Source organism: Microtus oregoni, unplaced genomic scaffold (assembly GCF_018167655.1).
Source record: "Microtus oregoni isolate MIOR12 unplaced genomic scaffold, Mior012 000025F_ref0000491, whole genome shotgun sequence".
Taxonomy (NCBI): domain Eukaryota; kingdom Metazoa; phylum Chordata; class Mammalia; order Rodentia; family Cricetidae; genus Microtus; species Microtus oregoni.
The window spans coordinates 23,887,884-23,911,784 of NW_024543084.1; the positions used below are offsets into that span (position 1 = coordinate 23,887,884).

The 23,901-nt window shown below is 49.1% G+C and overlaps 1 protein-coding gene across 4 annotated transcripts; it reads right to left on the bottom strand.

Annotated features, from left to right (window-relative positions):
* Positions 1 to 227: 227 nt before the first annotated feature.
* Mau2 (MAU2 sister chromatid cohesion factor) lies at positions 228 to 23,885 on the bottom strand. Of its 4 annotated transcripts, none has more exons than XM_041674163.1 (19): positions 23,491 to 23,885; positions 16,035 to 16,052; positions 15,435 to 15,500; positions 13,749 to 13,844; positions 12,884 to 12,978; positions 11,294 to 11,321; positions 10,798 to 10,953; positions 9,854 to 10,000; positions 9,696 to 9,786; positions 8,947 to 9,050; positions 8,482 to 8,559; positions 8,131 to 8,196; positions 5,719 to 5,802; positions 4,850 to 4,899; positions 4,665 to 4,742; positions 4,443 to 4,554; positions 2,054 to 2,144; positions 1,534 to 1,661; positions 228 to 1,411 (listed from the first exon to the last, which is right to left on the bottom strand). In XM_041674163.1, exons 1-19 carry the CDS (start codon positions 23,782 to 23,784, stop codon positions 1,337 to 1,339), a joined length of 1,857 nt encoding a protein of 618 aa, XP_041530097.1. In that variant the 5' UTR covers positions 23,785 to 23,885; the 3' UTR covers positions 228 to 1,336. The 4 variants fall into 4 exon arrangements, with proteins under 4 accessions (XP_041530097.1, XP_041530099.1, XP_041530096.1 ...); XM_041674165.1 differs by having other exon boundaries at positions 228 to 1,404; positions 5,716 to 5,802; XM_041674162.1 differs by having other exon boundaries at positions 5,716 to 5,802.
* Between the last annotated feature and the right edge of the window lie 16 nt (positions 23,886 to 23,901).

Genomic DNA, 23,901 nt, shown 5'->3' on the forward strand with positions numbered 1-23,901 from the left:
GTGGCTGCCTCTTAGCACCTCCTGGGCCATAATATCTGTGCGTGCTGGCCCTTTGGGGTTTTTCTCTCAATCTTTAGTTAATGGACCTGTGGTGACTGCACTGGGGTCATGGAGGTTTCACTTCAGTCGACCCCTCAACACCGATCATGGAGTTTGTCATAACCCCACCCTTAGCTTTCAGTGCTTAAGACATGGTCACTAAAAGCACTCTAACACCAAGACAGATGTCAAGTTGCAAGGTTCTTGTTTGAAATGCTCTATGTACAAAATGCCCTAGAAGCCAGAAAAAAAAAAAAGAAAGAAAGAAAGAAAGAAAGAAGAAAGAAAAGAAAGCTTAAATAAATAGGCAGGGCTGTGATGCAGACACTGAGGGGTCCCTGGGACCCAAGGGGCTGGAAGAAGAGGAAAAGGTTGGGAGCACCTGGCCATGGGCAGTGGCTGCCACGTGGCTCAGTGATGATGTCCACGAAGGCCTTGGAGCCTTGTCCCTTCAGTCATGGATTTCAAAGCTCTGAGAAGTGGCCTTCATGGTGCCTGGGTGACAGACAGCTCCCAAGCACCATCTTTGCCACCAAAGAGAGTACCTGTCTAGGTACCACAAACTGGCAGGAACCATTGTTCCTTGACATCACTGTGTCACCCTTGGTGGAGCCCATAAGCCAAGAGGAGCTGAGATGGTCCCATAACTGTCCTCCATGGGAAGGCCACACAGCTGCCAGGAAGGAAGCTCCTTAAGTCAGGTCCAGCGGGACTTCTGCCTAGTACCCTGGGCCAAGAGGCGATGTTGAATATGAGCAAGGAGATTGCCGAAGGCAAGGTGGGTACTCAAAGTCTCAGCTGCCATCAACTGTACATGCACACCTGGTCCCAAGCTCCTCCCCTGCACTAAGATCACCTTCCAGGAACAGTCAGGTCGAGAGGCTGACTTCCAGGTCCTCAGAAGTCCCTGAGTGCAGGGACACTGGAAGAACAGCAGGATGAGGAAAGTGAGGATTATGTCTCTCCCCTCAGCTTGCCCTGGGCTGGAGGCTGCTTTGTGCTGTTGCACTTAGGTAGTCGGCACCAAGGTTTGGTTGAACAGTCTGATGATGGCCCTATACACAGATTGTCATCCTATTCAGACACAGATTAGGACATCAGTCCCCTCCAAGAGATGGCACTGAGTCCTGGTACAGGCAGGGATTAGCTGTCACCCTCAGAGGCAGATGACGGTTCCAACACTCCTGGGACTCACTCAGCTCTGGACAACGGTGAGGGGCTGGTAGATACCCTGGTGGTTTTGTTCCCAGAGAGCTCCAGTGTTGGGTCCAAGTTGGGGACACAGGCCAGAAGGGCCTCACAGAAGGCTGGCCAGGCTGGTGTTAGGTCCATTCTGAGCTTGGAACTGCACAGGTGGTGGGCCATCTGTCCACTGTCGGGGAGAACACACATGGGTGAGCCTGGTGGCCCTTCTAGGAAAAAGGGACAACACAGCCCTTCACACCTGAGGAGCTGGAGGCCCTCACCCGCATGTCTGCTCCCCACCCTGTATACCGTAATGAGGTTGTGCTCTGGGAGGCTGCAGGCCTCAATGTGGTCCTGTAGCAGCTGCTGGGAGAAGTTCTGGTGCATCTGTGCAGCCTCATGGGCATCCATGGCATTCCCGCATGCCTTGTTTAGATCTGAGAATGGAGCAGGGGTCATTGTCTAGTTCATATTCTGGGTGGCCAAACTCATACTACCCAGAGCAGACAGGAATTGCCCTCAGGGATGCAAACTCATCTTGAGGCCCAGAAGGATCATCCACAAAGCCCTATAAGGAGAAGTCCCAGCTCCACCTACCACAGTTCTTTAAAGTCCCCTGGAAAGTCAGGCATGGTGGCTTGGCAGACAAAGGAATATAAATCTCTGTGAGTTCAAGACCAGCCTTGTCTACAATAGAATTCCAGGCCAGCTAGGGCTACATATCAGACCCCATCTCCAATAAACAAAAATAAAAGTCCCTGGAGATACAGTCCTGCTCATGTGCTATCAGGGCCCCACAAGTATGTCTGGTAGCCTTGTTCACTCTCACCTCTCAGGAGGGCCGATGACCACAACTGCACAGACATGTCTGGGATCTTGCTGGCCAGTTGCATGGCAGGCACCACCATGTTGTTACTCTCCTGCCAATCAAAAGCTAAGGATGAATTGGTGGCTTTGGAAGAGTGACTTTGACTCCACCTGCCCATTTTATGTTCTGCTGCTGCTGGACAAATTCAGAGCCTACCTAAAATGGTCACCTGAAGTAGTCTTGTTCACCTTGAAAAAAACAACAACAACAACAATAACAGCAACAAAAAACAATGAGCATCCTTGCTCCTGCTCTGCACATGAGGTAATGAGTGGACCACAGTGTGCTTCCTGCTAGCTAGAGAAAAAAACAGCTCTGACGTCACAATAAGAAATGATTAGCCAGGCAGAGTTTACAGAGCTAGTTCTACGACAGACTCCAAAGCTACAGAGAAATCCTGTTTGGAAAAACAAACAAAAAAGAAATAATTAGGCTGGGCAGTGGTGGGCACACCTTTAATCCTAGCATTTGCGAGGCAGAGGCAGGCAGATCTCTGAGTTCGAGACCAGCCTGGTCTATGGAGTGAATTACCAGGACAGCCAGGGCTACACAGAGAAACCCTGTCTCAAAGACAACAAACAAACAAAACAAAACAAAGCAAAAAGAATGAACTGTAAATTCAAGTAGATGTCCCTGGGCCTCTGAGGGAAAGCAGCCTGTGTCAGCTAAAGGTCTGCTTCAGGAAGAAGTCACTGGTCTGATGAGAAGGTTTGTTCCTTTGAGATGGCTTCTGTAGGCTCCTATAGGTGGGGTCTCTGGTCTGTGACCCGCTCTACTCAGCTTTTGTGTGGGCTGAGATGCTGACCTAGAGCCCAGTGCTCTCATGAGTACTAAGGGAGTCCTGGGAAACAGTCTCCTGGTGCTGACCTAGAGTCCACCCTGAGGAATAGGAGATTGCTCTCAAGTTCAAACCATACCCTGTTCTACCTACCTAAATTGTAGGCCTGGTTTTGGTTATGTCCTGTGACAACTCCCAGCATCAGGACACCAAACCCTCAAACCAGAGGCCAGAGAGATGGCTCAGAGGCTGAGAGCACTGGCTGCTCTTGCACCCACATGGCAGCTCAAAATTGTCTAATTCCAGTACCAGGAGATCTGACCCACTTCTTCTGATCCCTGTGGGCACCAGGCACACACATACATACATGCAGGCAAAACATTCACACATAGAAAATAAGTAAATCTAAAAATAATACTGAAATATCTTAAGCCAGATTCTAGGCCTGGGCACAGCTTAGTGGGACAACCTAACCAAACCTAATGCAGCAGGCTGCAGACAGACCTCCACCCCCAACAACCAGAACCAAACTGAGCAGAGGATTCTGAAACCTCAGTGGGCTGGGCAGAAGAACTGTTCCCCTCCTTCAGGCCTGGCTCAATAGACGCATAGGATGGGTCTGACCCACATCTGAGCCAGACTTCTCCTGGTTATGTGGCTGTTGCTCTTGAAATGCTTGTCTCACCCATGAGGGGCTGGTTTAGCCGACTTTTCCCTGCAGCTCCATGCCAGGCCCAGCTATCTCCCTAAGTTAGGCTTACACATGCAGACGGGATATTTTATGGCAAGTCATGGGAGTGGCAAACACTGCCAGACAAGCAGATTTCTGGCCCAAATCCCTGTTCCAAGTGTTTCGCCCCCACTAGAGTACCATCATCACATAGGTCCTGCCCAGTGACTAGGTAGCTGCCCACTTAGCAGACCACAACACTGGGACACCAACGCCACTCCCTGCTCCCCATGGTCAAGCTACCCTCACCAATAAAGTGAAATAAAAAAGTTAAGTCATGGGGGGCTGGAGAGATGGCTCAGTGGTTAAGAGCATTGCCTGCTCTTCCAAAGGTCATGAGTTCAATCCCCAGCAACCACATGATGGCTCACAACCATCTGTAATGAGGTCTGGTGCCCTCTTCTGGCCTGCAGACATACATACAGATAGACTATTGTATATAAAATAAATAAACAAATATTTAAAAAAAAAAAAAGTTAAGTCATGTGAAGTTATGTGGTTGATGGTGCCACAGATATGAGAGGCTTTGGCATTGTTGGTTCCACCTAAGGTCCTGGCACAGTCCCAGAGGGCCATGTATTCTAGAGGAAAGGTGTGCTGAGGAGCCTACAGGAAGGAGCAAGGCAGGAGGTAGCTGTCTCTCAGGTCTGAGGCTTGTGAGCCTGACACATACACCCTGGAATGGAACCTGACCCCAGGCCCCCATGCCTTCCAGACCTTGCATGTTGGCAGTGTGTGGGCTTTCACAATATACTTTCCTGAATGCCAGGACAATAAGTGCCAAGCTCCATAGTGGTGTTCCCCCATTCTCCATCCTGCCCGCTGGCTAGGCAGGGACTCACCCTGTGATTCCCCAGCACATAGAAGATGTGACCCAGCAGCACGAGGGAGCAGGCCGTGAGGCGGTTAAGGTCCTCTGCATTCGACATCTTTAGAGTTTCTCGCAGAAATCGCCTGCACAAGGGAAACAGATGCTGACACCTGCAGGCACATCAGTTACACAGAAGCAGAGGTGGCCTGAGAAAGGAGAGGCTGTCATACATGGTGCCCCAACCCATACTCACTTGGCTTCATTGTAGCGGCCCTGGAAGAAGGAGAAGAGTCCACGTACATAGAAAGCTGCCGCTCTGAGGCAGTGTGAGCTGCAGGGAAGCAGAGAGTCACAGATATAGGAGAAAGGTTTCCCAAAGGGAGCCTCTGCAGACTGTCTGGGGGTGTGGGATGTCTGTGCTAGGCACAGACTACTCACCTGACTGGGAAGCTGTGGTCTGGATTTATCCTCTCCAGCAAACTGTACAGCTGGTGGAGAAACGTTAGTTAGTCAGGACTGAGCTCTACCCAGAGGCCAGGTCCTGAACATGCTACAGGGGGATAGGGCTTCCTCCACTCCAGTGGAAGAATATCACAGTATGCAGCATGCCTGTCCAGAACAGCCTCGAGATGGGGGGTGTCCATCTGAGGAAATCATGAAGGAGAGTGAAGGTGGAACAGCATCCCTCTGATGTCCTGCCTCAGCTTCCTGACAGTCAGGGTGGCAGAGGCCCATCCATATAAGACCTTCTTCCCCTTGATTTGTGGGGAGGCCATGGTTCTGTGACAGCATGCTTGGCAGCATGCATGCAGGATGCCCTGGGTTGGACCCCAGCACCACAAATAAGAAAAAAAAAAAAAGGCACAACATGGGGTCAATAAACCTTATGTGGCTTAGGATAGCACAGAGGCCACATAGCTGCAGGAGTGTAGCCCCAGTCCCAACCCCTCAAAAGCCGCGCCCTCATAAAAATTAAACATTTGGGCTTTTCTTTCTTTCTTTCTTTCTTTCTTTCTTTCTTTTTCTCTCTCTTATTTTTTTTGGGGGGGGGTTGGTTTTTCGAACCAGGGTTTCTTCTCTGTGTAGCTTTGGAGCCTGTCCTGGCCCTCACTCTGTAGACCAGGTTGGCCTCGAACTCACAGAGATCCACCTGCCTCTGCCTCCTAAGTGCTGGGATTAAAAGCATGCACCACCACTGACTGGCATACATTTGGGCTTTGCTAAGGTCTGTGGGTGCCCAGGACACCCACAGCTCCTGGGCAAGAGATGGAGAAAGGATACCAAACATGAAGCATGTCACCTACTACCTCTTGGTGTCTATTTCCTTCCCGTATATACACACTCGCAAGGTTGGTCACAATGAAGGCCCATAGCTCCTGGTGGTTGGTGAGCTGGAATGGAAGACAGAGCATTTAGGGGGCCAGTCTGGCCATTGTCACCTTGCTGCGGCCTGACTGAACACAGCTATTCAAGGGCTCCTTTCCAATTCACCCAGCTCACTCCAAACCCAACTACAAAGTGGAGCTCTTTCTCCACCAGCCACATCAGGAGTCATTTAGAAAGTGAACACGAAAGCTAGCTATTCTGGTCAACAGTGGATAATAGTAAAACATGGCCTCAACAAACAGCCCAGATGGGCCTGGGATTCTCTATCCTGCCTCGGTGTCCTGAGTGCTAGGATGAGAGGCCTGTAACCACCCTGGTTTGTTTTTTTCTTTGCAAGCCAACAGATGCATACCTAAGCCTTGAAGCACGGTAGGTGTGTTCTCCGCTATTGAACCACAGGCTGTGGGACATTTAGTTGGCCAAAAGGGGTATAGTGCTAGGTGTGGTGGTAGAGGCTGGTCACCCCAGCATTTGGGTAGCTGAGGCAAGATCAGAAAATCTTTTTCTTTTGGTTTTTCAAGACACATTTTCTCTATGTAACAGATCTGGGACTTGCTCTGTAGACCAGGCTGGCCTCAAACTCAAATTCACAAGCCTCTGCCTCCTGAGTGCTGGGATTAAAGGTGTGCGCCACCACACGCAGCCAAGCAAGATCAGAATTTAAGGGCAGCTTGTGCAACTGAGATATCCTTTTTCTTAAGATTTATTTTATTTTTTTTTAAGATTTATTTATTTATTTTTATTTATTTTATTTTATTTTTTTTTTTTTTGGTTTTTCGAGACAGGGTTTCTCTGTGGCTTTGGAGCTTGTCCTGGAACTAGCTCTGTAGACCAGGCTGGTCTCGAACTCACAGAGATCCGCCTGCCTCTGCCTCCCGAGTGCTGGGATTAAAGGCGTGCGCCACCACCGCCCGGCTAAGATTTATTTATTATGTATATAGTATTCTGTCTGTCTGTATGCTTGCAGGTCAGAAGAGGGCACCAGATCTCATTACAGATGGCTGTGAGCCACCATGTGGTTGCTGGGAATTGAACTCAGGACCTCTGGAAGAGCCATCAGTGCTCTTAACCTCTGAGCCATCTCTCCAGCCCTCTGAGATATCCTCTTAAAAACTAAGAGCAGGGGCTGCAGTTCAGCAGTCTAGCACTTGCCTGGGATGTGTGAAATCCTGGGTTTGATCTCCAGTATGGGATTGAAGGGAGAAAGAATATGGAATTCTAAGCAGTCCAGATTCCCGTAGTGAGCACATCCAGTGATGTACAGGACCTTCAGCACACCGGCCACACAAAAACCCAGAGTATCCTTCCCTGGCCTGAGCTGCAGCAAGCAGTACTGGGCTGTCAGTTGTGGGCAATAGGAAGAGCCTCAGTTTGAGGGTGAGGTCCATGTCTGCCTTAGCTCATCCCCTCCCATGGATTCTCCAAAAGGCCTTAGCATATAACTTTAGCGTTGTGTTGCTAGGCCAAAGCCATATGGAGAAGTAAGACAACCACTAAGAATGTGAGGCTCTTGGCATTGAAGAAGGACCTTGATAGTACAGCAGAAGGACCTGAGGCTAGAACCAGTGGAGGTGGCAGCCAGGTGGCTCTTCACATAGCACCCACATACATGTAGCCCACCAAGGAAAGGAACCCCCATCCCAATCAGAGAGATGCCCCAGTCAGCCACCTTGCTCATAGAACAGAACCCTGCTCATTAAAATCTCTACTAGGGGCTTCCTGGGGGAATGGGTCAGTAGCCCCCATTTCCTGCAAGGACATTGATGCCAAGATAAGGGACATTCTTCCCTGGTCCTGGGTCAGGTGGGCAGAACTGGGAAGCTGGCCCAAAGGCATCTGGGCTGCTCTAGGAGAAATGTAGGTCAGCAGCCTAAGGGAATAGGTGCCTTGTGTGGGAGCCCCATTCTCTGAAGTAAAACCCATCCCTGAGTACCTATTGAGGAACTTAGGTAGGATAAAGGCACATCCAAGGCACTGGTCATGCATACAATGTGACTCTACATAACTTCAGAACCAATTGTGACCCCAGGAGGACCATAAACTGACACAGCCTGAGGGTGTTCTGGCACTTACCAGGTGTCAAAGTGGCCACCCAGTGTTCCTATGGCCCTGATACATATGTCCGTCCCTCCTATCTGTCCAGGGTATCCAAGAACCTTCACCCCATCAGCTTCCATATCAACAAGAACCGTGTCACTGTCATGGTCAGTGTCAGGCCGACTACAGAGAATGTAGGCTCAAAGCCTACGGCTCTAGCAGCAGACCTAAGTAGTTTCCATCCTCACTGAGGGGAACCCAATTTGACATATTGCTGCTCCAGGAGTCAGTCTTACCCGCAGGGCTGTGGTGAATTGGGCTTCAGCATTGTCCATGCAGTTCACAGAGACACAGTACAGGCCCTGCAAGGACAGGGATAGATGTAGGGCAGCTTTAAGAGTGACCCTGGACAAGTACAGTGTTTAACTGGGCCTCTGGGATGAGCTTCATACTATTGTAAAGGACGCCCCTCCCCTTGACAGAGTGAAGCTCACTGGGAACAACTGGATTCTAACTGAATAGTGTCACAGGGGAATTTATTGGGACATCCGGAGTCTTTCAGGGTGGATCACCCACATTCTTTGTTAAGTATGTTCTGGGCTCAGGATTCTGGCAAGAGTAGGGCCCAGCACCCAGGGCACACTTACCAGTAGTGTGTGTAACTGGGCAGCATGGTTGGAGAAGAGCCGGGGGGACTGTTGGCACAGCTGGCAGACCTGGGAAATCTGAGGAGAGAATGGAGGTCACTGCCTGCCCTGGGCCCAGTATAGACTCAAGGCTGGAAGACATGCTTGCCAAACTAGGGTCAAAGTCCTGGAAGGAGAAGTTGTCACAGGGAGGAAGGTGACCCTGATCTCCTTTCTCCTTGCCCAACTTCAACTGAGTACTTTGGCTATAAAGTAACTTTCCAATGTTCTCAGAAAGGTGGGCACCCCAGTCACATCACAATGTTCCCTGAGCATGCAAGTTTAGGGAGCCAGGCCACTGGCTTTACATTAGATTATACAGTTCACACTGCTAAAGCAGTGACAGTGAGGTCACTGCACCCTCCCCTCTTGACAGACAGGCCCCTACCCATGTCGGCTCCCACCATCCTGTTCTGTGCTCGCTACCTCCTGTAGTGCAGTGGCCTTGTGGCCTGTGACGAGCCGGCACATGATGATATGCTCTAGCAGGATCACTTGGAAGGATGACAGGATGGGGCTGCAGTCCAGCACTGGGGACAGGAGGCAAGGATGAGCATGTAGGCATGGCCCCACAGGGCCCTTCCCAACTAGATAAAGCCACTGTGAAGTGTCCCAAGACTGAGAAATCCCCACTGGGTGGTACTCAGGTACAGCAGGGACTTAGCAAGTACAGGTCCTGGCCTGGACCACAGGACACTCTAGGCTGAGGACTATGCCATACACAGGTCAGCTCTACAGAGGCCGGCACAGCCGCTACCCCAGTTAAGAGCTCAAGAACCTGCTGAGAGGATTCTTCAAGATGTCTTGAACTGTGCATGCCTGGGCCAGGATCCAACCTATGAGGAACCTAGGCAGCTCTTGGCAGCTCTGCACAGCTCTCCTTGGGAGGAAGAGGAGCCTAGTCCTTGCCAGATCTAGCTTAAGGGAAAGAGAAGTAGTTCCACAGGCTCTGGTGTTCCCAGCTCACTTCTCCCTTCAGCAGTGCTGAGGAAGGCACAGGACCAAAGTGGTTTAGAGCAATACTAAGGCCATGTGCAACCTGAGATGCATAAAGTAAAGCATGTGCACAAAACCCCCTGACTCTGGAGACTTCAGAGCAAGTAGGTAAGGGTTACCCTGGCCTCCCTGGGCATGGACATGGGATTGTGTAGGGTCCCCACCCAGGTGGCACTTACTCTTGAGCTTTTCTAACTGCATGAGTGCCTTGTCTGTGTATTTCTGAGCCTTCTCCAGGTAGCCAGCCTGCATCGAATGCATCACTGTGACCTGCAAGGAAAGCGGGCGGTGGTCATAGGGCCCTCTCCCAGCCCAGGCCCAGGGTGGTGGGACTCACCAGGTAGACAAGCACACACATGTGCTCCTTGGGCAGCCAGTGGAAGAGGTCAGCAGGGTTGCTGGGCAGGATCTCATCGTCATGTAGCGTGGAGATGGTCTGGATGCACTGCTGCAGCTGTTTCAGGCATGGCTTGACACTCTTCACCTGCGGCACGCATGCTTCAGCAATACATCCCTGGAGGCCTAGCAATCTTGTCCTCCTGCATGGGTCCTCCCTGTCCATGAGTCTACCTTACCAGGTCCAGGCTACTCTTTGGCAGGGAGCACAGATCCTAGATAGGTTACACTTGGCTTCTCAGAGATAGAAGCCTTGTGGGCATTGCAGCTTCTACCAACCCTCCTGTCTGCCATCCTGAGCCTCTCAGGATAGCTGTGGCTCTCAGCAGTCAAAACTAACCCATATCTGCCATGTTTCCCATGCTGTATGAAAAGCTGTGCCCAACAGAAACACAGGAAAGCCCTTACAAACAATAAGCTCACTGAGCCCTCCCTGGTCCCCACAACACTGGCCCAGTACCAAAGAGGGGGTGCAGTCAGTGGAACCATAGGAACAGGCAAGGGCCAAGACAGGCAAGGTGGCTTCCATACATCATAGGCTGATGCCATCACAGACACAGGTGTCAGGTCTTCAATGCAGCCATTAAGCCACACCAAGGTTCCTACTAACCCTCACAATGCTGCTGTAAGCTGAGAAAGGGAAGCCTGTTACACGACTCCCCTAGAGACCCCCCAACCATGTGTGCACTCAATGGATGTGGGGTCACACATTCTTACTCAAATGAGAACAGAACCACTAAAATAAACTCTGTCATCTGAGTACCCTCTACCTTTGGGTGGTTGAACTGTACCCATGCTAGAGCATCTATGTAAGTGCACTCACCAACATGCAACAATGAGACCACATCATAAGTAATCCCTCCCCCTGTCTGAGAGACAACACACCTGCCCAGCATCCAGGTAGTGGGTCACCTGCAGCACCAGGAAGAAGACACGCAGGGACTCCTTCTGGATGGGGTTGCCCTGCCAGTTCTCCACGATTTGCCCGCACAGTGTGAGCAATGGGTGCACCTCTTGCAGTTTGCGCTCCATCAGCAGCAACTGGAAGGGATGGTGAGCGGGGTATCAGTGTCACCAGTCCAACAGCTTAGGAACCTCCCCCGAGACGGCAGAGCTGGGAGCAATAATGTCAGGAATGGCAACGTTTGCCTTTAACCCCAGCACTCGGGAGACAGAGGCAGGCAGATATCTGTGAGTTTGAGGCCAGCAGCCCGGTCTACTTAGAGAATTCTAGGACAGCCAGGGATACATAGAGACCTTGTCTCAAATAAACAAAGCTAGATACAACAATGGAACTGTACAGGTGGCTCCACAGCAGGCTTCCTCAATAGCACACCTGCTACCTGAAGCCATACAGCTGCACCCACCAGTCTTGACTTACCATCCCCTTGCTGAGCAGGAATAGTGCCCTGGAAAAGAGACAAGACATCAGGTTTGAAGGACACCAGGAAGTCTGGGGATCAAAAAGGCTGCCCCTGAGAGAGGTGTGCTTAATAATATAACCCTTTAGTGTGCTGCATTTTGTTCTCATTTATATTTATGGTATTTTGGGGAGGGCATGAGGCTATTCTCATGTAAGCCAGGTTGGCCTCAAACTTGATATGCAGCTGAGGATGACCATGAATATTTTTTCTGGGGGTTGGCATGCTGGGAATTGAACTTAAGGTCTTACACTGTCACCATACTCCCAATTTAACTTTGAACTTAGGAAAAAAAAATCAACTGGGCATGGTGGAGCACACCTTTGATCCCAGCACTTAAGAGGCAGAGACAGGTAGATGGATCTTTGTTAAGTTCAAGCCCATACTGGTCTATATATGGAATTCCAAGACAGTCGGAGCTACATAAGAGAAACTTTGTCTCAAAAAAACGAAGAATACACACACACAATTCACTTTTGTTATGTCTATGTGTGAGTGCCTACATGTGCAAACGCATCCAAAGAGGCCACAGGGGCATGTCAGATAAGATAACTAGGAACTGGAGTTACAGGAAATGGTGACTCTCCTAATGTAGGTGCTGAGGAGTAAATCTGGGTTTGGAATGCTCTTAAACAATGATCCACCCCTCTACTTTCTCAGTCTTCAACTTGGGATCTTTCTTCTTTGGATCCTCCACCTTCAGCACCTATTATTTTACATGATGCAGACATACCTGTGAGCATCACAAAAGGTCAGAGGCCCAAGTTCTGGGCAGAGTAGAAGATGGCACCCTCAAATCACCTTAATGCTCAACATAGCAAATATGGGCGTGGCACAGAGGATGCATGAAACAGGAACTGGCTTGGGCTGTCACTACCTCACCTGTGAACTGGGTTGTGCTCTCCCCGCCCAGGTCCCTCTCTGGATTAAGGGCATAAACTCATATCACTGGAAAGGTCAATGTTCTCCCCTCTCCTCCTCCACAGGTCATAGGGTTCCTAAGACCTGTCCTAGCCCCTACTCCTTGGACTTTCCCAAGTAGATTTACATACATGGTGAAACTGAGGACAGGAACTCCCACAACAGGGCAGGTTGGTTTCTCATACCAATGCTAGCCCACTTTACTTTGCCTCACTCTTCAACAAGTGCAGCATGCAGAATCACAGCTGGCTGTCAAGGAGACCCTATACAATAAAGCCTAGACAAATCCTACCAGAACTCCCCATTTCAAGAGATTTGGAAACTACATGTACAAGTGCAAATCTGTCATCCCAAAGAGAGGCTGAGGCAGGAGGATTAAAACAAGTAGCTGGGGTTCATCCTGGAATACAGTAGTGACAGACAGCCTGATTCAAAAATATTAGAGAGAAACTGCCAGTACCAGCTCTACCAATGAGATACCGGCCCTGCCTTCCCTGCTAGCATAGGCTACTTGCTAAGACTGATTATATGGTTCACAACACCAGAGACGACCTTCACACACCAAGATGCCATGTTTAGGGTCAGTACCAGGATAGCCGAGCAGGAGGAAAAGGATGGGCTCAGCCTACCTTGTATATTCAGATCCCACCACTCGGGCATACTCAGCCCCCACGCCCAGGAGGTCACAGGCTGATACCAGGTCCTTCTCCAGTGTGTGCAGTTGCTAAAAAGGAGAAAAAGCAATGACCACAGCTGTCAATGCCCGTCCTCAGAACTTGCCCCGGTTTGGCTGAGCCTCCTACATCAGCACAGTCACTGGAGTGCGGGTTTGGAGTTCAAGCACCAAGACAGCCATCAGTGATAACTGCTGGGGAAACAGCTGGGCAAACACGACTCATGCTGTCATTTCAGACTGCACAGAACCAGCAGTCTGGGCTCTCAGGCAGACCCAGTGCATACCAGGTGGGTTACTAGGAAGGGCTCCTTCAGGAGCAGGGGAATAAGGATGCTTCAAATCGGAAGCCTGAACAACTGAAAGAGAGACAAATACAGCTAATCCCTGGAAAGGCACATGCAGCTCCTTGGTATAGAGCGCAGCTCCCTTGCACATAGTGTCATGTAGCTGCCCAGCCCACTTCCTCAGCTGCTGGCAACAGCACATGGGAGGCTGCAAAGAGACAATGTGAGCATGGGAACCTAAGGGGACCTCTTGGGGAAAGGTTCTCAAGTCCAGTATCTTTGGCTATGTGGGGGATAGGGCTGTATCACAGGAGACAGGAGACACGACAGATGGCTAGGTCAAGGGCAGACAACACCAGCAAGGGGTCATCCAGGTGCCCCCGAGGTAGAGGTGTAGACAGGATGAGGGAAGAAAAGGTGACTGGCAGAGTGGAACAACCTGTCCTCATATGGCAGTCAGGAGGCGCCCAAGGGGAGCCTGTGTGACTGGTACTTGAGTTCATGCCCTAAGGTCTCATTCGCTCCTGTACTCACGGCGAGCTGGAAGAGGAGGCGGCAGTGCCAGTATGGCGTCTGCTGTGAGATCTGGATGGCTTTCCGCAGCAGTGGCTTCGCTGCATCCACCGAGTTCTGAAAGGAAATGGTTTCAAGTTCAAGGAGGACAAGCTGGAAGTCACATGCACGGGACCCTGATGCAGCCGCTGCCACTTGATGGGATGAGGTGGGAATGCAAGTACAGTGTACTTGCCACTTGGGGAAAGTCTACATGCTTCTGAAATCACATCTTGATAGGTGTGATGGTTTACACCTGTTTTATCAATGCTTGGGAATCTGAAGCAGGACTGCCCGTGAGAGAAAGGCCAGCCTAAGCAACAGTGTGACACTGTGTCCAAAAAAAAAAAAAAAAAAAAATTTAGACTATAAAAGACAAGCATGGTGGATCATGCCTTTAATCTCAGTATTAGGGAGGGAGATCTCTATGAGTTCAAAACCAGCCTGGTCTACATAGTAAGTTCCAGGACAGCCAGAGCTATGTAGAGAGATCCTGTCCCCAAAAGAAATTAACAATATAAAAACAAGCAAACCTCAAAAAAAAAAAAAGAAAACCAAACAAAAAGTTTAGAATATAATATAAAATATAATAGCTTCTCATTCAAACATGTATGGTAGGCCCCTTAGGTTGGGATCTCAGTACTAAGGAAGCTAATGCAGGAAGTATGGATCTGAAGCCAGTTCAGGTTACACAGCAAATTCTAGGCCAGCTAGGGGTAGGTACATAGTGAGACTGCGTCTCAAAAACAACTTACACATATACACATATAGACACACACACACATTTGGTATTGGGCCTGGTGGTGCACACCTTTAATACTAGCACTTGGAAGGCAGGCAGGTGAATCATTATGAGTGAGGCCAGCCTGCTCTACACAGCCACATCTATGCCAGGCAAGGCTACATACTAGGACCCTGTCTCAAAACACCCCCACAAAAAAATCCAACAACAGAAATACCAAACCCAAAATGAAACCCAAAACCACACACACAACTATTTGGGAAAAGCAGAGAGATGGCTCTGGCTTGGGTTTAGTTCCCAGCACTCACATGGCAGCTCACAACCATTTGTCAGTCCAGTTCCAAGGGATCTCATATCCTCTTCTAAACTCTGGACAACTGGCAAGGATGTGGTACACTCACACACACGAAGTATTTATACCCATAAAATAAAAATAAATAACAAAATCTGAAGGGTGGGGGTGCAGTTTGGTGTTAGAAGGTGTCTATTTAGCAGGCTTAAGGCCCTGGTATCCCCTGGACCACAGAAAAAGATACAAGGAAAAGTTGCACCTTTAAGAATACTGGACAAGGGTGTTGAGTCACTTCTATTGCAGTAGGCAGTATACACTGGGAGGGGAGAGGCACAGGACCAGAGCTCAGTGGCAGTGTCTTTCTAGTACAGGTGAGACACTCACTGGTTTCTGTCCCTAGCCCTGAATTAGTAAACACAGGAATAAAAGTATGAGCAAGCCACACACAAGCTGCAGCACTCCACAGAAGGGCTCTGAGCACCTTGTGGTTCTGGTGTTTGCAACAATCATGGGGTGAGTTCCCAGGGTCTCCGAGGGCTGAACACAATGTGAACTTCTACCCAACTGGAAACCATAATCTCCCGCCCAGGAGACGGGGAGACTTCGCTTTCAGAACCAGTTAACATGTTCTCACCTCTTGACAATACAGCTCTGACAACAAGCTTGCTGCCTCAAATTTAACATCTTCAAACTGTGGGATCTGGAGAAGGCCAGCTAAGGAAGTACAATGCAAAGACATCTCTTTGTTTATCTTATTTTTGTTTTAGAAGACAGGGTTTCTCTGTTTAGGCCTGGCTGTCCTGGAATTCACTGTGTAGACCAGGCTGGCCTTGAACTCACAGAGATCCACTTGCCTCTGCATCCCTAGTCCTGGAATTAAAGGCGTGCGCCACTATAGCCTGGTGCAAAGTTCTCTTTAAAAAGGGCCAAAGTGCCAATGAGTCCTCCTCCTCCACGTTATAGGGCAAGCAGAGGAGCCACGTTGGGGCAGAATGAAGACCTTGCAACCCAGAGTGGTGGCTAGCTTCCAGGGCAGTGAGGGCACATGGTACGCCAGGGAAGGGAGGGATTTCTAGTTTTTACCACTGGCTTTTCATTCAAGCAGAACATCCCCCCTTAAGAGCATAGTACAGGGCCTTGCTCAATGGCAGAACATTTGTTTAGCAAGCCCCAGGCCCTTGGTTCCACCCCTAGCAGGGCATACCCCCAACACACACAAACAAGAAAAGGATACTTGTTGTGATATCAACCACTGAAAGAGAAAGAAAAAGGATTAATTAATTTTGAGGCAAATGCTTGGTGCCTGGCTATGTGGTTCATGCTGGGGCTGGTAATCATCCCCAAGAAGTGTGGGGAAGCGGTGCGTGTGCTTCTTCCCCTATAATCTGATCGTGGGAATGGAAGCTGCAGGACACTTGGTAGATGCCTAACAAAGAGGGGATTTATCCTTCTAACATCAAACAAGAAGCTAATGCTCCCACATACTCCAGGGAGGGGATCCCAGGGTGATCTTGGCCACATTCCACAAGTCAGCAAGGATGATGGTCTGGCAGAAAGCTTGGACATTCAGCAAAGCTTTGCTCAAGAGTGAGTTACAATAGGGGAGGAGGTTGGTATATGGGGACAAGTTCCTCCTGAGGAAGCAGCATATTAAATAGGCTTGAAGAGGGTAGAGCTAGCCTCAGAAGGGAGTGCCAGTGTGGACAGCAGCCGGTCAACCTGAGAAGGTACACTGAAACATCTTCAAAACAAAACAAACAACAAAAAACCCTGGTTACTATTGTTACTGTTCTTGCAGAGGACTCATCATGTTGGCTCACAATCACCCACAATCCCAGCTTCTCAACACCTTTAGTCTCCACAGGCACCTACATTCAGGTATGTACACAGAGACAAAAGAACACACATAAAAATAACTAGCTGGGTATAGTGGTACACACCTTTAATCTCAACACAAGAAGCAGAGACAGGTGGATCTTTATGAGTTTGAGGCCAGACTGGTCTAGACAGCTAGCCAAAGCTAAACAGTGAAACCCTGTTTCCAAACAAATAAGTAAATAAATAAAAGTATTCGGAGGGCCAGTTTTGACTTAGGGAACCACTGTGTCTCAAGCTACATGTTGCAACAGGTTCCTAGCTAGTGTGCCATGCAGTGTACAGTCATTTGGATCTTCAGTGACTTCCTAAGAACACACCTAACACTGAACTGCTAACCTAGGGTCCAAAAAACAGTTACCAAATAACTAACATTTGAGAGGAGCCTGACAGGTGTGGATAGGTGGACTGGGCCCTTGAACATCCCACTGTCTCAAAAGGCCATACAAGATGGGGCACTTGATGCTGGGCTTTGAAGGCTGGAGTAGGATGTGGTGAGCACCGGGCTCTGCAGGAAAGGGGAAGTAAGAAAGGAACCAAGACCTGGACTAGCTGGGGTGGCAAGGCTGGCTGTTTAGTGCCACACATGCAGCAGTGGCTGGGAGTCCACCCTTGGGTGTGAAGTCTGACCCAGTAGGGAGGAAGTACCTGCCCAAATTATTTTTTTTTAATAAAAGCTTACTTATTTATATGATTTCTTTACATGTATGCGTGTGTGTGTATTCAATAGCCCATAAATGTAAAGGTCAGTTCTTTTCAATCATGCTCTTCCCCTTTCTCCCTTATTCCCTTGAGACAGAAGGAAGGTAGGCGCTAGCAGCCAGCAAGCCCTAGGCCCCTCAGCAGCCACAGTACTGGGGTTCCCAGTGGGGTTATGTGCACATGTCAGCTCTTTACATGGAGACTGAGATCTGCACTCAGGATCTCACTCTTCAACAGCAACAGTTTTAAGCCAGTGAGCATTTACTCAGCCTCATGTTTTTTGGTTTTTGAGGCAAGATCATGTCAGCCTTGAATTAATAGCATCTTTTTTTCTGCCTCAGCCTCAAAAGTACAGGGAGTATATGGATGAGGCAGCACACCCAGCTGACAGGCTTCTTATCCATAGAAAACAAAGTAACAAAATAATAATAATAAAACAAAACAAAAAAACTCGGATCAACGAGTAGCTACTGATTGCTACAATCATGACAGAAACAGAGTGAGCTTCCCCAATGACTTGCTATGGGCAGCCAAAGCTCTGGAACCGCTTCCAGCCAACACCTGAGGGTGGACAAGATGGCTCACTGGGTAAAGGTTCCTGCCACCAAACCTAGCACCTGAGAGAGCAGACTTCCACAAGTTGTCCTCTGAGCTGCACACATGCTCTGTGTACACACATGCACACACTTAACAATGTGAAAAAGGAAATAAGGAGGTCAAACACTAAAAACAGTATTTTGAAGATGACGTGGAGGAGGCAAGCAGGGGGAATCAGAATGAAAGGCGATGCTGACTTTAGTTCCTTAAGTCAGAGGGGACAAAGAGAGTGAGAGAGAGGAGAGAGCAGAAAAGAAAACAGGAAGAAGCACAGGTTGTTGACCATGGAGCCGCTCTGCATGATAGCTGAGGCGTGGGCATGGGTTTCTATCCCAGGCCTATACAGCATGTACTCTAGTATGATCAAAACCCAGGAGAGAAAGAGCTGCTCCATCTGAGCCTCAGGCATCAAGAGAGAGGGAAGAGACTCCCAGGCCAACCGGGGAGTAACAGTGCCTGACCAGTGGAACTAGAGTTGTTTTTCAGGTCAGATGAGCAAAACCATTATCATAGAGCAGCTGGGGCAGGTGCAGCACAAACCTACAGCCCAATACGGAAGCACAGGAAGGGCACTCAAGCCTGGGTGACTGAGACCATCTTGGCCAACTCCACCTAACAAAGCAACCCACAGAAAGCCAGTCATCAGCAGGGTGTCCTCAACCAGGCCAAAGACTAACTGTAGATGCAAAAAACAACAGTTCCGCCGGGCGGTGGTGGCGCACGCCTTTAATCCCAGCACTCGGGAGGCAGAGGCAGGCGGATCTCTGTGAGTTCGAGACCAGCCTGGTCTACAAGAGCTAGTTCCAGGACAGGCTCCAAAACCACAGAGAAACCCTGTCTCGAAAAAAAAAAACAAAAAACAAAAAACAAAAAAAAACAACAGTTCCTCTCTTCTCTGCAGCTTCCAAATGGGGAGCACCTAAGAATGGTGTTGCACACTGCAGGTCCAGAGACAAATGGGATCATGAGATCAAAAGAACAATGTTTGAGGTCGTAGAGTTAGAAGTAGAATGCATACAGTAGGATGCATATCAAGTGTGCAACAAGAACCTAGGTTCAATCCACAGCACTACAAATTAAATAAAGAAGGTTGAAGATGCTCATTCAGCAAGTACTCCCTGAGTTTTGACAGCCAGCGCCCACATAAACAAGGTGCTGAGCTGCAAGCCTGGAATTCCAGCTCTGGGAAGCAGAGACAAGAGGATATCTGGGCTTATTGATCAGTCAGTCTACCCAACTGGTTAGCTCTAGGTTCAGTTTTCATTCCTGTCTCAAAACTGAAGGAGAGAAGCTAGAGAAATGGCTCTGAGGTTAAGAGCACTGGCTGCTCTTCTATAGGTCCTGAGTTCAATTCCCAGCAACAACATGGTGGCTCACAACCATCTGTAATGAGATCTGGTGTCCTCTTTTGGTGTGCAGGTGTACATGCAGGCAGAATACTGTATATATAATAAATAAATCTCTATAGCTCTGGCTGTCCTGTAACTTATAGGTCTGGCCTCAAACTCACAGAGACCCGCCTGCCTCTGCCTCCAAAGTGTTGAGACTAAAGGCATGTGCCACCATCACCCGGAATAATAAATGAATCTTAAAAAAAAAAATTAAGGAGAAAATGCCTTGATACCACCCATAATCTTTCAGTCCTATGGCAGATGGACAGACCACTGAAATGAGGCTGTCTGCTTGAAGGATGGGTGTGAAAATGAGGCAGAAGTCACATTTTGGCTTTGAAGACAAGACCAAATTCGCACAGAAACGGCAGGCTCTGTCTGACAGGATGCAGCTCACAATGCCTGCAGCAGCAGCTTTCCAAGCTCTCCAGCAAGGCAGGCAAATACTGTGCAGATGAGAGCTCAGACCATCATAGCCAGCTGGAGCGTTTCAGAGCAATGAGAATCCCCACATGTCAAGATCCCACAAATACTCTAAAAAGGATGGCTTCACACCCCTATTCTCTCTCTGTCTCTCTGACACACACACACACAGAGAGAGAGAGAGAGAGACAGAGACAAAGACAGAGAGAGAGAGAGAGAGAGAGAGAGAGAGAGAAAGAGAGAGAGAGATATAGGGTGAAATTTTTGGCCTTCTCTTATTTACAGGATTTCCCAAAATCCCAAGTGGTACTGGGAAGTCAGGGTAAGACTAACACTCCTGGGGTTGAAGAGATGGTTCAGCAGTTAAAAGCACTGGTTGCTCTTCCAGGGGACCTGGGGTTCAATTCCCAGTTCACAACTGCCTATAATTCTAGTTCCAGAGGATCTGCCACCCTCACACAGATATACATGCAGGCAAAACATCAGTGCCATAAAAACAAACAAACAAAAGACTAACACTTCACCTCAATTTTCCCACATACCCAATTAAATCATGACAAAACATGGTCTCTTTCTCAAAATACCTTATTGTTCCGAACTTACCGTATCTTGTTGCTGTACTATCCACTTCACTGATAGGTGACTGACTAGACATCAGGCACCTATTTATGAGCTGCTGAATGCAGCACTGCAGTACTGTACTTGATACCTGAAATATCCGCTAAAGGGTACTTACAGGAGAGGGTCAACAGGTGGGACTAGCTACAGCGTGACCATGCTGACAAAGGTCAGCAAGGGAAGGAGGGAACAGAATGTACAATTTCAAACCTAAGAACCAAAGCCAAGTGTGGTTTCTAAAAGAACCTAATTACACTTTTAGTTTTTTAAAGAAAAGGGCACCTTGTTGTGTGGCTCAGGTTAACTTGGAATTCCTGGGCTCACTGAATCCCAATTTCAGGGCTCTAAGTGGCTTGACTATGGTCTGTGTGTGATTCATGCTAGTATTCTTTACCGAGTGGGTCCAAGAGAGGAGAGAATAAAGCTCATAGCTGTGCTTTGGGGAAAGTGCAATGAGAATAAATGAAGGGGCTGGTGATAGAGTTTAGGAGCAGAGTGGCTTATGGACAGGGTCCATGGGTCACTCCCAAGGGGGAAAAAAGGGGTTTTACATGCCACTTTAAATGAAACTCACTCAAACTTTGAATGGAGGAGTAGTTGAGATTAACAGGACTTCCAGGTACTGAGCTGGGGTGACCTATGATGGGCACCATATGATTCTGTGGGAGACCCCTCAGGAGTCAGGTTTCTGTGACAGCAAAGGAAAGCACTTCACAAGTGTTTCAGTTACTACTCTCAAAGCCAAGAGCTAAAAGAGAGCAACTGCAGGCATGATGGCACAGGCTGAGTAGATGAAATACAGGATACACTGACACCCAAGGAAAAAAGGGAGGGAGGAGGTGATGGGATTAGCTGCTCTGAACAAGAAAGAAAAGTTTTAGAAGCAGCCAGGTCCTGGCAGTCTCCAGCCTGCACCTACACTAAAGCCTGGCCCTTGGCAGGATCACCTCACTCACTATACCCTGGCCTCTCCAATCCACTGCTGGCCACATGCATTCCTTGTTATTGACCTGAATCTCGGAGTGGGTTCACTGGCTTGCACCATTCAAATAAGAGACACTTGCATGCCCACTGTCCCAACGGGCCGACATCAACTCTATACTTCCTGTGGTCCAGTTCACAGCTCTCATACTATCAGGTTTACTGACTGCTAGTCTCACTAAAGAAAAAGCTTACATAGATAGTCACTGTTTCAGTTAGCTAATACCCAGAGTCCAAAACAGGCTTGACACTCCACGTCAAGGGGAACAAGAAGCTCCTTGATGAATAAAAGAAAACGCAAAACAAAAGAACAAAAATAAAAACAAAACAAAAAACTTCACTAACACAATAATCACTATCTTGGTCTAGTATGGGAACTGGTGATCATTAAACTGAAGGGGCTAGAGAGATGGCTCAGTAGTTAACAGCACACAATGCTCTGCACAGGACCCAAGTTCTCTTCCCAATACCTCCACTAGGCAGCTCATGTACAACTCTGACTCTAACTCAAGGCCTCTGACCTCGGTGGGCACAACATTTATATGCATATACTCACATACATAATTAATAATTAAATCTTTAAGATATTCACAAATTTAATTTGAGCCCAGATCTTTCTTTTTTTTTTTTTTGATATTTTCGAGACAGGGTTTCTTTGTGAAACAGCCTTGGTTGTCCTGGAACTCACTCTTGTAGACCAGGCTGACCTTGAGCTCACAGAGATCCGCCTGCCTCTGCCTCCCCAAGTGCTGGGATTAAAGGTGTGCGCCACCCCTGCCCGGCTCCAGGTTTTGTTTCCTTCCTTCATCATCAGAGTCTTCTATGTAGCCCTGGATGTTCTGCAGCACTCAGATTTGTGTACCTGTCTCCTAAATGCTGGGATTAGAGGTTCCACCACCACACCCAGTGCATTTTATTTTTAAAATTAATTTTATTATGTGTGTGTGTGTGTATGTATGAGTACAGGCACATGTTGAAGTCAGAAGACAACGTTTGGGAGTCAGTTCTCACCTTCTAACGTGGGTTCTAAGGATCGAATTCAAGTTATTAGGCTTGTGCTGCAAAAGCCTTTAACCACTGAGTCTTCTAGCCAGACCTACTTTTTTTCTTTGAGGCAGTCTTGCTACTGTAGCCCAGGCTAGCCTTGTGTTGATCATCCTCCTGCCTCTACGGTGAGTGCTTACATTCTAAGCATGAGCAACTATACCTGGAATCTCAGTACCTGATTGCTTGGAATTCTGAGGCCGTTCTATGGTACATGGTAAGACACAGCCCCCATAAACAAAAACAAAACCTCACGGGGTGATCTTTGCTAAACCACATCATCTCACTGTATTGTTTCACTCTGGAAAAAAAGGAAGTTAGCTGTCAGTGAGGATTAGAAGTGTACAGCCTGGGAAACAAGGATTCTGAGCCCCTCCTGAAGGCAATTTCCTTAGTCTGACTTAGTCAGACTGCGGATCATCACATTTAAAGACCCGAGATGACCCAAGGAGCTCCTTCAATCAGAATGGAGATAAGTGAATGGCAGAAAGGAGGCGGAGGTGGGAAAGGGACGGTTTCTATGAGAAGAAACATGTCTACAGCCACGGAGTATATTGAGGAGAGGAATGACAGCTACCTCTTCCAATTCTGTGAAGCACCAAGTTGTCACAAGACAAGCTGGAGGTGAGTGGGGATTCCTTCAAAGACAGAGCACTACGTGTCGGGAGAAGGCGGCACCAACGACGGGACCGACCTCCAGACCCCGGTGGAGCAACTGACTCCGCGATCTACATCCTTTGCTTCCTCACAGGACAGGTCTCAGCTTCCCCAGTAGCCTTGGCACAAAGGACAGACTGGAGACCCAGGCAGCTGAGGGACCAGGAACGAGCTTCCAGGCTGACGCTCTGGCCAACGATACCACTGCCATCCAAACGAGATCCCCGATGCGGGAACCCCGTCCTTGCTAAGGCACAACTTCCCCCGGTCCCCGCCGAGAGGGCGTGGCGGAGTCGTGTCTGTCAGCACAGGTGAGGGCGAGGCCTCCGGGAGCCCTAAACCCGGTGGAGACGGAGAGGGCGCCCCCGCGCCCCCGGCCCGCCCGCCGGCCCGCACGCTCACCGCCTTCTCCAAGTGGCTGCGCGCCTGCTCGCTATTCTTCGTGTGGTGGTAAAGCACCGAGCCGAGCTGCAGATGCGTACGGGCCTCGATCCGCTGAGGCGGCTTGAACGGAAACACGGCCTGCAGGCAGTGAACGCACAGGCGGATCTTGGGCGGGCTGGACGTGCGGAAATGCTCGGCGAACCCCAGGAGAGCCAAATACCACGACTCGGCTGCCTCGGTCTGCGCTGCTTGAGCCGCGGCCACCTGCGCGGCCGCCGCCGCCTGCGCCGCTGCTGCCGCCTGTGCCGCCATCTTGGCCTGCACAACAACAAGCCGCCTCCACAGAGAGGCGGAAGCATCTCGAGGGGCGGGCCTGGCGCTCCTCGCGGTTCTCGCGAGAATTTCTGCGCAAGGTATTCTGGGATTTAC

Coding starts and splice junctions, on each gene's coding strand:
- Mau2 (XM_041674165.1), bottom strand. CDS start 23,784: ATGGCGGCACAGGCGGCAGCAGCGGCGCAGGCGGCGGCGGCCGCGCAG. Junction 10,954..11,293: donor TCCTGCTCAGCAAGGGGATG/GTAAGTCAAGAC, acceptor CATCCCTTCCAG/TTGCTGCTGATGGAGCGCAA. Junction 4,743..4,849: donor GACCACAGCTTCCCAGTCAG/GTGAGTAGTCTG, acceptor GCTTCCCTGCAG/CTCACACTGCCTCAGAGCGG.